We start from the raw sequence: 13,363 nt of genomic DNA on the forward strand, positions 1-13,363 counted from the left end.
CATTATCCCACTGAACAAGGTTCTTATTTTTCCATCAGAGCATTGTTATTAGAGTCAACATTCATAATTCTTTAAGATAGACAAGGACAAGGTAGTTGTTACAGGCCACTAGGAGTAGATCTGTTTACTCACTTGAAAGGCATCTGTCATTCACTTCCTATATGCTTGGCAGTATCTTGGACATTCTAATTTAAAGAGGGGAACATGACATATAAGCATAGGAACTTCACAACCACATGGTAGATGCCACCAAAAAGGGGCCTAAAGAACCTTGGAAGCACAGGGCAAGGAAGAATAAATTCTTTCTGAAAAGGTCTGGAACTGTTTTACAGAGAAAATGACATTTTCCCTTGGTTTTAAAGGTTGAGCAGGAGTTTACTAGGAAGAGGATGTGTAAATGGTGGAGAAGGCCATTCCATGTGGAGACAACAGCATAAGCAAAAGCAATAAAATGTGAAAGAACAAAAAGTGGATTGTGAATGGAGACAAGTTCAGTCTCAATGAAGTGTAATATATACTACAAGTTTGAGAAGGAGAGATGGCAGGAAAAAAACAGTTAGACATGAAGCTGAAAAGGTAGTTGGGGCCAGAAAATGAAGGTCTTTAATGTGTCAAGTCAAGGAGTATGTATATTAATCCTGGAAGAAAACAGAAACAAACAAAATTCAAATCTGGAAATAACATAATTGGGTTTGTTGTCAATAAAATAACTCTGATGGCAGGGTAGAGATTTGAATGGAGTCAGGAGGTAGAAAAATTAGTTACGAGGTTATTTCTATATGATGATGAGATTTGGAGCCACTAGGATATGACTAGGAAACTAGATGATACAGGTTTTTGGTAAAACTAACAGAACTTGATAGAGATGGAGATAATGAAGGTTGGTGCCTGATTCTATAGTTTCTCACTTGAAACTGGGTGACTGTGATGACACTGAACAAATACAAAAAAGATAGCAGGTTGGAGTGCCATGATAAGGACTAGAAAATAATTTCATTTTTGGATATACTGTGTTTTGGGGTAATACAACACAACTAGAGCTGGCATTGGTTGAGTGCTTATACTAAGCTCTAGGCACCATTTTAAGTGCTTTGTATGTATCCACTAAATGAGATATAGGTACAAGGGGTTAGTTGTTGTTGTTTAGTCACTCAGTCATGTCCGACTCTTTTGCAATCCCATGGACTGCAACCCTCCAGGCTCCTCTGTCCACAGGATTTCCCAGGGAAGAATACTGGAGTTGGTTGCCATTTCCTTCTCCAGGGGATCTTCCTGACTTAGGGATCAAACCCGTGTCTCCTGCATCTCCTGAACTGGCAGGTGAATTCTTTACCATTGAGCCACCAGGGAAGCCCACAAGAACTTAGTGGGTAATTGGAAATAAACGTTCGGAGCTACAAAGAGACACCTGGCCTGAAAATTCCAATTTGATAGTCATCAATGTATAGGAGGCATAGTTAGAACTGTTGCAGCAAGAAGAAAGAAAGGATAAAAATACTGAGTAGAACGACCATTTTATGAGCAGGGAGTGATGAAAACTATGAGTTTCGTGATGGCAAAGATCATGCCTGACTTGTTAACCACTGTGTCACCAGAGCATAGTATACTAGTTAGAATACAGCGGCCACTCAATAAATATACGTTGAATGAATAAAATAAAAATATCAGAGGGAATTTCCTGGTAGTCCAGTGGTTAGGACTCTGTGCTTTCACTGCCAATGGTGAGAGTTCAATCCCTGGTCCCGCAGGCCAGTCCTCTCCCCCAACCAAAAACACAGAGAAGTGTAATAAGAAACAATGAAGCATCACGACTCAGAAGACAAAAGGGGAAGGTTGTTCGAAAGTGATTGGAAGACGCCAAGCACTACATTAAAAAGAGCCAGATAGAATGGGGACTACAGTGAAGTCTTTGGGCTAGACAGTTAGGTATCCATTAATAACGTGAAAGAGGGCAATTTTGGTAGAATGGCCTCATTCCAGACTGTAATAGGCTTAAGGGTAAATGGTTGTTGAAGAAGAGTAGACAGTGACCAGAAATTTGGCAGTAATGTGATTGAGGGGGTTAGAGTTACAGAGGAAAATGAAGCCATGGATTTAAAATTTTTATTTGTTTTTATAATGGAAGAGACTTCAATATTGTTTGTAGAAGAAAAAAAATTCCTAGGAGAGGGATAAATTACAGATGGTAAAAAAGTGGATAATTGTTCTTTGTTAATTTTCCCATCACTGTAGTCTCTTGGGCATGCTTATTGGTCTATATTTATATTTAAGTGAAAAAGTGAAAGTGAAGTCGCTCAGTCATGTCCAACTCTTTTGTGACCCCATGGACTGTAGCCTACCAGGCTCCTCCCATGGGATTTTCCAGGCAAGAGTACTGGAGTGGGTTGCCATTTCCTTCTCCAGAGGATCTTCCCCAACCAGGGATCGAACCTGGGTCTCCCGCATTTATATTTAGCTAGACTTTAAAGCAAGTTAGAGCCTTATGATATGCCCCACTGGGATATTTGGTCAGCTTAAAAGGACTTCATAGTTTAATACAGCATGGTGTTTTCCTAATATCTTCTTCTATATGTGTATGTTTTGTCATTTACACAGGATAGGACAAGTCTATACTCCAAGCATGGTGGTGAAGTCACAGAATTATGCATAAATCGAAGCAAGCAAAACCCAATACATATTGATAATTGAGGTCAATCTATTTGTTTCAATATTATATTCATGAATTAATTAGGGGAAGGGCACACTTTGCTCCTGCTTAACTATAATCTTATAATATACAGGGACATATTTACTAGAAATACCATAATATGCCTAGAGTCTAAAAGGTTGTTGGCACTTGTAGTCAATACAAATGCCCTCACATCTGAAGATGCCTTCATGCTCATGCTCAGTCATGCAGTCTTTACAATCCCATTAACTGTAGCCCGCCAGGCTCCTCTGTTCATGGAATTTTCCAGGCAAAAATACTGGAGTGGGTTTTAATTTCTTACTCCATGGGATCTTCCTGACCCAGGGTCAGTCACAAATTGTTTATTGTAAAACCCAATTCATAACTAGAGAGGTTCTTTTTCAATACCATGAATAACTCTGGCAGTCAAGTGAAGCCTATCTACTGACTCCCTCTCAGAATAATATTCTTAAACATAGTCAATAAAATACATGGGATTACAATAGAAACCAATTATACTGAAATAGAATCAAAATATATAATGAAACAAATTTGAGATAGAGTCATATATCTATCTGTTTCTTTAGTTGTTGTTCAGTCGCTAAGTTGTGTTAAACTCTTTGTGATCTCATGGACTGTAGCCTGCCAGGCTCCTCTGTCCACGGGATTTCCCAGGCAAGAATACTGCAGTGGGTTGCCATTTCCCTCTCCAGCAGATCTTTCTGACCCAGGAATCAAACCTGGGTCTCCTGAATTGGCAGGTGGATTTTTTACTGCTGAGCCATCGGGGAAGCCTGGTCTCTTTAGTTATACATTAAATATCTATTTTCCCCTCTACTCCTATTGGAAATGTTTCTTCTGACCTGTCCATAATGTAACTACATGGCCATCTATTTTTACCTATTTATGTAGTCCTTTGATGGTTGCTTCGGCTGTGTCTGACTCTCTGCAACCCCATGGACTATAGCCCACCAGGCTCCTCTGTTCATGGGATTCTCCAAGTAAGAATACTGGAGTAGGTTGCCATGTCCTCCTCCAGGGGATCTTCCTGACCCAGTGGTCAAACATGCATCTCTTATGTCTCCTGCATTGGCAGGCATGTTCTTTAACACTGGTACCACCTAGGAAACCCCCATAGTGGAATACCAATACTAAATACCAATACCAATAGTAAAAAATAAGAGTAAAATACTGATACATGCTATAACATTAATGAATTTTAAAAATATTAATGCTAAGTGAAAAATGCCAAACACAAAAGATTATATATTATATGGTACTATTTATATGAAATGTCCAGAAAAGACAAATCTATAGAGACAGAAAAGAGATCCATGCTTACCTGGGCTTGCAGGTAGGAGCAGGGATTAATTCAATGGATATGAAGGATCTTATTAGGGGTGATGAAAATGTTCTAAAACTGGAAATAGTGATGGTTGTAAAACTTCGCAAATTTACTAAAATTCATTGAATGATATACATAAATGAGTGAATTTATAGTATTTAAATTATATCTCAGTAAATCTGTTTTATAAAAGAAAAAGCAAAAGAAATCTGAAAGACAGCCCCATACAAGGCAAATACTCCTCTTGATCCCTAGTTAGGAAGGGATTTTCTTCATCTGAAAAACCTTAACACTCCATTCATACTTTGATGACTGTGATTATGGCTGAAAATCAAATTGGAAGGGACCAACTTGAGCAAGTTACTACAACTTTAAGAAGTTTGTATTTCAATCAGACCATGATTTGAACATGGCTAAAGCTGCTTTACCTGTGTTCTAGGCAGAGATGATAATAGACAGAGGTGTTTTCTCCCCTTTACCCCTTTGCCATTCAAATAATTCTCCCACTGGGCTTTTACTTTTAAATATACTTGGTTGTATTGGAGCATTTTGTGAAAGCAGATTTGGGGCAAAGTGGGAAGAAAACATAAGGATCCTGACTAATTTGGGATATATTTTAACTCTTAAACATATCAGCCTATGGTGAGACATAGAGTTTTTTAGTTTCTTCTCTAACAAGATGCAGATAATAGTTTATGAAGTATCCTATCCCAAAGGGCTTCCATGATGGTTCAGTGGTAAAGAATCAGCCTACCAATGCAGTAGATGTGGGTTTGATCCCTGAGTCAGGAAGATACCCTGGAGAAGAAAATGGCAACCTGGTCTAGTATTCTGGCCTGGAAAATCCCATGGACAGAGGAACCTGGCAGGCTACAACCCATGAGGTCACAAAAGAGTCGGACATGACTTAAGACTAAACAATAAGTACAACAATCTTATCCTTTAAGGAACATAATGGCTACCATTGCCTGAGAAAGTGAACTCCTACAGAGTTAGAGACAATTTTTAAATAAATCTTTGTGTGTTGTGCCTTAGGAATTTAATAACCAAAAATGATTATGGGTATTTTGAATTTTTGCACTCTATCTCACTCAGATAAATTGTGAAAATATTTCACATAAATAAAGATCAGCACTGTTTTAAAAGAAATTTAATGAAAATTCATTATTTAATCCTGGGTTTTAACATTTTGCTTTCCATCCCTTCGAAAACACTGCTTAACAAAGTCTGACAAAGAAAGAACTCAAAAGCATCTAAATGGCCCTATCTCCAATGCTCCCCAATACTCCATTATAGACAATGCAACTCTCACAGTGAAGAGACTTTCTCATACTGAAGCACAAAATAGTTCTTATCAATCTATTTATGTTATTTTTCATTAATATAAGTCAGAAAGGTATGGAGAATTCAAATATTTAAAACCATCTGAAAGGTGAAAAACATTACAAACCCAGAGGATGAACTGGAATTGAGAGTAAAATTGACTATTCTCATCCAGTCAATATGGATGAAAATCTAGTACAAAGAGTACAAAGAAAGTTCAGGATGGGGAACACATGTACACCCATGGCTGATTCATGTCAATGTATGGCAAAACCACTACAATAGTGTAAAGTAATTAGCTTCCAATTAAAATAAATAAATTAAAAAAATAAAAAAGAACTTCCCCTCAGAAAAGTCACCTTCTGAGAACTCACCCTGTTAAATCTCCTCTTTCTCTTTGCCATTTTTCCAAAAATTAAGAAAAAATAGCTTTACAATGTCAATGATATTATGCAGAAGTAAACAATAGGTCAGTGAAGCAGTTATGAACTTAAAGCAAAATATAAAGTATTGTCAGTGTATCTTAAGGTTTATTTTAGTCTTTCCAGGGTCAGTCACACTGACAGAGCAGGTGACATTGTAAAACAATGGGTCAGAGTCTAAAATCCACACACCAAAGTAGTGCTTTAGTTTGAAGACATGCTTTAATATTTCTGAGAAATGAAGGCAACATCCTCTAGTGACTTTTAAAGATTTCAAGTGATGGGATGCCATGTTTGAGAAGTCTCCAACTATATAGAATGATTTGTTAATACTTTTCCCAAAAGTACACTGAATACCATCAGCCAGAGTCTGAAATAAAGGTTTTGCTGGAGGGTATCCTGCCCACACATGACATTTTTATAAGTAGCAAGATTCCCAGACAAATTGTTAACTAATCAAAACATGGCATTTTCAATAAATGTAGTATTGAGCCCCAAGGTAACACATAACTAAACTTGTATACTGGAGGAATCAGAAAAAGAAGAGTACAGAAACCTAGATCAATACTCCTGCTTACAAAGTATAGAATTCACTTACAATAAAAGCTGATGTTCTGAGATAAAGGGTCACAAAATGTTAAAAGTCAAGATTTCTGTCATCATCCTCGCTTCATAAGGGAAGTCATTTCACTTTATTCCGAAATTTTCTTAAAGACATATACCACGACTAGTAATCCATTTTTTCCCATAAAAGTATTAGGGGATTTTATTGGGTTGGCTGAAGTATGGCTTTCTAAATAGTATTTTTAAATATTTAAAGTATTAAAAATAGAGCCAATCAGTTAAACTTGTCAAAACTCAGAAGGTAAAGATTTGGAATATATATATATCTGTCATATATACACACATATATATTTAGAGTACATGCGTGACTTTGGCTATTAAGAATTTTAAAAAATAGAGCAGTGAAATAGTACTCAATAGTTGAACAACTTCATATTTGAACTCAACAGTTTATTTCTGTGGGCATAAGTTGCTAGTGAGTCTGGAAAACTGCAGCATCTCTGATTATTAAGGTCTCTCCACCTTTGGTAACTTATCCAAGTAATTTCATTGAAATTACTCCTTTCTGGGATCCATTAAACTTTTCTTGACCAAATGTCTACAGAAATTCCTTTGCCTGCAGTCCCTGGCCGATTTGATGGATAATATCTAAACCACCTATGAAATGTTAAGTTTTAGAATTTTTTTCCTTTTAAAACCACTTTAACTTTTAACTTTCCGATGAGGGAGAAAACCAGTAAAAGGAAACATAGGGCAGAAACTGAACATCATCTAGTAGTATCAGTGCAGTTTAGCTGGTTGAAGAGCCCAGATGTTGTCACCTGGTACTGTCAAAGGACTCTAAAGAAAATACTTAAGTTTAACTTCTATAGCATTCGCGGTACTTCCAAGTTCCATTTCTTGTGTACTCCTCCCACTTTCAAACGTGTGTGCCAATTCATGTTCCTGCAGACCAGGGAAAAACACATTTCTTCTGCCTTGGAGATCGATATAGAGAAAGGCATCAGATGTCAGTCATATCAAGTCGTCCAGGAAGACGCTCAGAAATGTGTGCCTTTTGTGTCTTCTACTTTTATTTTCCCAACCCCTTACGAAGTTTCGGGATAGAATGATGCCTGAGTCCCAAAGGCATTAGCCTGACACTGTGCTATTCCTCTCTAAGAAACCCACTAACTCCCCAAAGAAATGAGAGTGATGTGAACTCCGTTTCACAGTGCAGCCCCCTAACACAAACACAAGAGTTGGGATGCGGAGGGGGTCAAAGGAGAAGGAGGGAAGGGGGTCGACAGAAAAGACTCACCGCTCCGGCCAGTTCCTCAGTCAGGCACAAAGTAACCAGAAGCAGCCACAACCTGAAACGGGAGGGAGGGTGAATAACATGGGTTTTCTCCGGGATCCTGTGCCTGTCCATAGACCCCCGACCCCTTTTTGCTGACTACCGCCACTTTTTCTGCAGTGGCAGAAGTACAAGTATAGTGCAGGTCCGGCAAAGTAGCCCAGAGTAAGAAAGAGGAGCGGAGCTCGGGATAGCAACGGCTCACCCAGGGTGCATGCTTGCGGCTCCTCCAGAGCTGGGTCCCGGGAGACTGCTAAGCGGTTCCGCGGCCCCGGCTCATCGGGCTCCGCTGATGCTTGGCGGCTGCTTCCTTACTCAAGGGGATGGGGTAGGGGCGCGGAGTGGCTCACTTCGGAAGAAATTGAACTCAGCTTCTAGATAAAAGGTGCCCCAAAGGGAAACACGATGAGCCGTGCCGGCTACAACTTGCCGCACTCAAGGGATAGTTCCATGCACCAGGAGAGGAAGGAATGGAGGGGAAGGGGGCGGGGCTGTCTGCTGTCAATCATCCCCCTACCTTGGGCAGCCGGTCGTCTTTCCCACTTCCAGGCACCTTCCACCCATAACATTCCCACGCATCTCCACAGGCCCACAGACCTATACACTAAGACACTTCCTTAAACCACTAAAAACTGTTACACATACACAGATTAAGGCATACAATTCCCACAGAGACAAATGGGCCCCAAAGTGTCTTTGCAGTCTTGCTCAAATGCATACCAGTTACTCTAATTGATTGTACGCGAAGTTCTTGGGGTGGTGGTGGTGGTGGTCTCTGGAGTTGTAAACCCACCCTTACTTGAGTGGAACCTAAGGATAAGTGGGCCCGCTTGAAACAGGTCCAAAGCCCTGAAAGACTGTAAAGTGGTCAATTCTAGGGTCTAAAATAAGAACTGTTCTGAAGAATTCCTCCAAGGAGTTCACATAAAGTATTTTCTGGGCCTGTTGGTGCTTTAAAAAAATCTGTATATCAGAATTACCAAAGTAACGTTCAAGTCTACTTTATTTGGGAGACCAATTCAACTTCCATTAACACCATACAAATATTTCCAATTAAGCATTCATGTTAGTGTTAAGGAAAACTGCACTAGTTATTTAATTCCCTGCCTTACATCTCTCTGAAAGACAACTGCAATGAGTCAATACCTTTTATGCTAGTCAATATAAGATGTAAATATTAATTATGGCATTCAATGTAGCTAAAAAAAAAGATAAAACTGTATCACAAACATCCAACCCCATAATTGCTAAATATCTACTGAGCGCCCCCAAATCTTATATATACCTAACATGCATAAAGTCTTCACACACTTAAGCTTATGTTAATTTTAATTCTTCAGTTGTAAGCATATATGTAATTATATAAATATATTCATATATTTCTCATATTTGCACATTTCCTGTTGTATACAGAAACTCTGTCCTGCGAGCAGGTGGAAAGCAAACAACCCCAGCAGCCCCCAGAGCAGCGACCAAAATTTGTTTCTAATCATTAACAATAAAAAGGAGGGTTCTCTGAGATTCCTCCGCTACAAAAAATAGTCCCGGCTCAGGTCTATTCGCAATTGGCTTTGGGGCTCACATCACTGAGAGTGGAACTGGGCAGGGAAAAGGAGTATCAACTTAAGAGGCTACTGAACGAATAGAAAACTTTCCCGGTGGGACTCGGGGTGCGCAGTCAACTGGTCTGGAAGTTTCCCTCCTCCAAATAACTGAGCGTCACTCCCTCGCAGGTTGCAGAGTAAAGCTGTGGCGGAGTGATCCTGAAATTCCCCAGGGCTGGTGGGGAGGGGGCGGTGCGGGGGAAGAGAGGGAGGAAAGTAGATCTGTGGGACTTGCGCGAGGAAAAAGTTTGCAAGTCTGGACAGAAGAGACAAGTGCTCCCGAGAGACCGGCTTTGGGGAGGGGAGGGGGGAGGGAAGACTAGTTGCTGGTCCTTCATTCCCCCCCCCCACTCTTAAAAAGCTTTTCTCCTCACCCAAGACGACCGGCACAATTGGGACACCCTCACTGTCCCTCTCCGGCTCTAGCTCTCTCCCTATAAACCCTCAAGATTATGTCAGTTGGTCAGAGCCAGCCAGGGATTTCGTGCGGGTGCTGAAGGAGCTGCGGGAGCCGGAGAAGAATGAAACTGCGTGGAGTCAGCCTGGCTGCCGGCTTGTCCTTACTGGCCCTGAGTCTTTGGGGGCAGCCCGCAGAGGCTGCGGTAAGTCCTTCCTTCTGCACCCCCACCCCCGCCCCGCCACCCCATCACCTCGCTCTCACGCTGAAATCACTTTTTGTCCCTTTTACCTTCCTTTCTCCCGGGCCTTGGCTAGGGGAGTCAGATGTGCCTTCAGTTTAGGAAGAAACATTATTTACAACGCTAGTAACTCAAGCCTTCTCAAGTCCGAGGGAGAGGTTTAAGTGTTTTAAAAATAGGGCTGCTTGCTTTCCTGTGGCTAGTTGCTCTGGGGGCAAAAGCAGAACCTGAGGAGGAGGACGCATGTTAATAGATCACTAGGCTCTGGTGGATATTTAAAACTTTTCCTCTCTACTCTCCACCCTCGAGGGTTACCCTACCTGCCGGGTAAGCTTTCCCACTAGTTGTACCCAATCCACGCACTCTTTCAACTTTGTCGATAGTTTACTATTTTGACTTTTCTAAAATCCAGCTTTCACCAAAGTGTTAAGCGCGCCCCTGAAGTTCTTTGCTTTTGCCTTTTCCTTAGGCAACAGGAACCTCACCTCACCTCTAGTCAGTAAAGCCTCTGTAGTCTGTTTGACATCTTGTTGCAAATGATCAGGTAACATGCCAGGAATGGTTTCAGGCTTCAGGTCTTCTTCGTCTCTCTTTTATTTTCTTTTTATAAGTTCTAGGTTTTCGTTCTTTATTTTATTTATTTTTGCTTACTTAAGGCACCTGAAACAAATTGAGAGTTTGCCCATCACCTATTTAAAGGAAAAGGATTATCTTTTTCAAAGGAGAATGAGTGTTCTGGTTTAAAGGAGAGCGAAGCAGGGAAGTGAAATGAAGGAGCAAAAAGTTCCATTCAGTTTTAGGAATGTAGAATTAAAATCTTAATATATCTCCTATAAGGGTGTCTAGGTAGTCCCACCCAGTATCCCTCTGGGGGTGAAAGGCAAATCTAAAGGAATGAATGACTTTGTCAGGGAAATGTTCTCTAGCCTAAAGTCATCATCCTTAATTTCACTTAACCTCTAAATAAGAATTAAGTGTGTGACAAATTATTGAAAAGTTATGTTTGAGTGAACATAATAGGTGGTTTTAAAAACACTTTAATATGAGATCATGGCTTAGGCCTTCACATGGTTGAGTGACTGTCAATTCTTTATATGCAACTGCTGTGTTATAGCTTCTATGGGTCCACTTGTAAGTTACCTCTAGCTGTTCTTTACGCTCAGAATACCTCAGGTTACATTGCCTTTCTTCCATCCTCTAGAATGTGTGTACTAAAGGTGTGAAAACTAACTTTCCTATTACCTTAACACAACTTAATGGCAACTCTCCTTAAGAAAAAGACCAAGTATATCAATTATTTTTAATTACACTTGCCAGAATTTTTCCTCCATCAAAGTAGACAGATGATTTAAAATTGCTTTTATGATGCAGAGCTTCTTAATGGGCTAAAGTTTAGCCACGATGGAGGGCTACAGACCCACAGTTGTGTTGTTGAAAGTAGTTACTTTTAAAAACATCATCTTTGTGCTAGTGGCATTTGGCCTGAGGACAAAGATTTTGCGGATGTTTGATTAAATATTTCTCATTTTTTCTTTTGACGTTACTATTAATAAATGTGCACCAGATACCAATCATACAGGTATGCACAGCTATACTATACCTCAGTTTATATTAAATCATGTTATGTTAAAAATGAATTTTCTTTTTATAATTGATAAAATTTGGGAGCAAGCTTGTTTTCTTGGACTGTTTAATAACTGAGTGTTCATGAAGAAATTACAGTAGATACCAGGCAGTTTTTTTCTCTTTTCTCCTATATGATTTTTAAAGAACATTTTATACTCCATTTCCTTATCATTAGTATACTGTGCCTGTAATAAAACCAAGCTTGTTTTTTCTGCTTCACACATTAAAATCCTAGTTAGATGAATGTTTTAATCATCTCAAAGATATGAATGGTATCTGCTCTCCATACTAGTGCTGGGGATATTGGTGACCTGCAGAGTAAACCGGTTGGTAATGGGGCCGCTTGTTGACTGAAATAGTCTTGTATTGGAACTTTTACACCAGGAAGAGCGTTGCTACTTAAATTGCTTTAATTTTTCATAGTTAACTGATTTCATTCTCTCTGAAGTCATGCCAAATTAGCCTATCACAAATATATGGAAAAATTTTTTTAGGTAGAGAGTTTATCAGGTGGAATAAAATCACTCATTCCAAAAGGCTAACAATAAGGGAAGAAGGCAAATTTAGCTGGAAAGGTCAATTCTAGTGATGGAAACAATGTATTTTTATGTTAAAGTATTTATGCTGAGTCTCCATTAGTAGGATGTACACTTAGATTTATGGATACATTATTTAAACTTCTACTACTACTATGCAATTGTTAGTAACTCTGTGTGTGTGCACAGTAGATTTAAATCTACTATCTCCTTTGTGACTAGGAGCAACAGCTTGTTAAGGGTAGCAGTGTGGTTTGTGGCCATGGAACAATTTTTCCTCTAAAGCGTACTGCTCCATAGGAAGAATTTGTTGACATTGTTATCAAAACTTAACGTTTTTGCACGTTTAATATGTGCCAGGCACTGTGCTAGTATGGAAATGTACATTATCATGTTTAATCTTCACAACAGACCTATGAAGTATATACTATTGTTATTCCCACTTTACCAGTCAGGGAGCTACAGATCATAGACATTAAGTAATGTGCCCAAATCACATAGTTAGCAAGTTGTGAAGCTGTAAATTTGAATCCTTGCAGTTTGACTCCAAATTCTTTACTCTTAATGACTGTCCTATACTGCCTCTTTTGTATGTGGTCTATAGAGTTGTATTTGCTGTTCACGGTATTGGGATCTCTACTACTATTTTTTTTTTTAATAAGGGGAAACACGGGAGGTGAAATGGAAAATATAATGAGGATTACATCTCTTCCTGCTGATATTAGGAGAAGCATCATGGTATAATGAAAACAGCTCTGGGCCTAGAATAAAAAGATCAGAGTTTGATGTCTATATGTATATCTATTTATAGAGAGATAATTTAAAAGTAATCTAGAAGCAATTGCTTGTTGCAGATTATATGATTTTATATAATTGCATATATAAAAAGTTAGATTTATAAAACAAGTGTAATTTGTGGTAGGTGATTATTTTGAAGAAAAATTTGCCTTATTATACTTTCAATTAGTTTTCATAGTAATTTTAAATATACTGAAATCTTCAGGAGCATGTATGTCTGTTGTGATAAGACAGAGTATGTATGTGGTAGCACAGTTTGCTTAAGTCTTGTGCATGTATTTATATATTGTTATCTATCCTGTGTGTAAAAGTGTACAACTTTTTTCCTATGTTTTTACTTGGCTTTTTGAAGTATGTTTATGCAACACATGAGACTCTATCTTGAGTTAACATTGATAACTTAGTCAAGATTGTGTCTGCTGGGTTTATGCACTGTAAGTTCACTACTTTTTCCCTTTGTAATTACAAAGAAACCAGACTTTGAGACTGTATGGGGCAATATT

The 13,363-nt window shown here is 39.1% G+C and overlaps 2 protein-coding genes across 4 annotated transcripts in view; one reads left to right on the plus strand and one right to left on the minus strand.

The window, feature by feature from the left end:
- COL4A6 (collagen type IV alpha 6 chain) overlaps positions 1 to 8,098 on the minus strand; it is a 320,391-nt gene extending 312,293 nt beyond the window's left edge. For all 3 annotated transcript variants that reach the window (XM_061137217.1, XM_061137218.1, XM_061137216.1), the window contains exons 1-2: positions 7,864 to 8,098; positions 7,623 to 7,674 (exon numbers count right to left, since the gene is read on the minus strand). In XM_061137217.1, coding sequence (XP_060993200.1) covers positions 7,623 to 7,674; positions 7,864 to 7,874 — 63 coding nt within the window. In that variant the 5' untranslated portion in view covers positions 7,875 to 8,098. The remainder of the gene's footprint in view (positions 1 to 7,622; positions 7,675 to 7,863) is intronic.
- Positions 8,099 to 9,476: 1,378 nt separating this feature from the next.
- Positions 9,477 to 13,363, plus strand: part of COL4A5 (collagen type IV alpha 5 chain) — a 239,754-nt gene continuing 235,867 nt past the window's right edge. Inside the window, exon 1 of the mRNA XM_061135980.1 lies at positions 9,477 to 9,864. Within this exon, the coding sequence (XP_060991963.1) occupies positions 9,784 to 9,864 (81 nt within the window). The 5' untranslated portion in view covers positions 9,477 to 9,783. The remainder of the gene's footprint in view (positions 9,865 to 13,363) is intronic.

This window comes from Dama dama, chromosome X (genome assembly GCF_033118175.1).
Source record: "Dama dama isolate Ldn47 chromosome X, ASM3311817v1, whole genome shotgun sequence".
Lineage (NCBI taxonomy): Eukaryota > Metazoa > Chordata > Mammalia > Artiodactyla > Cervidae > Dama > Dama dama.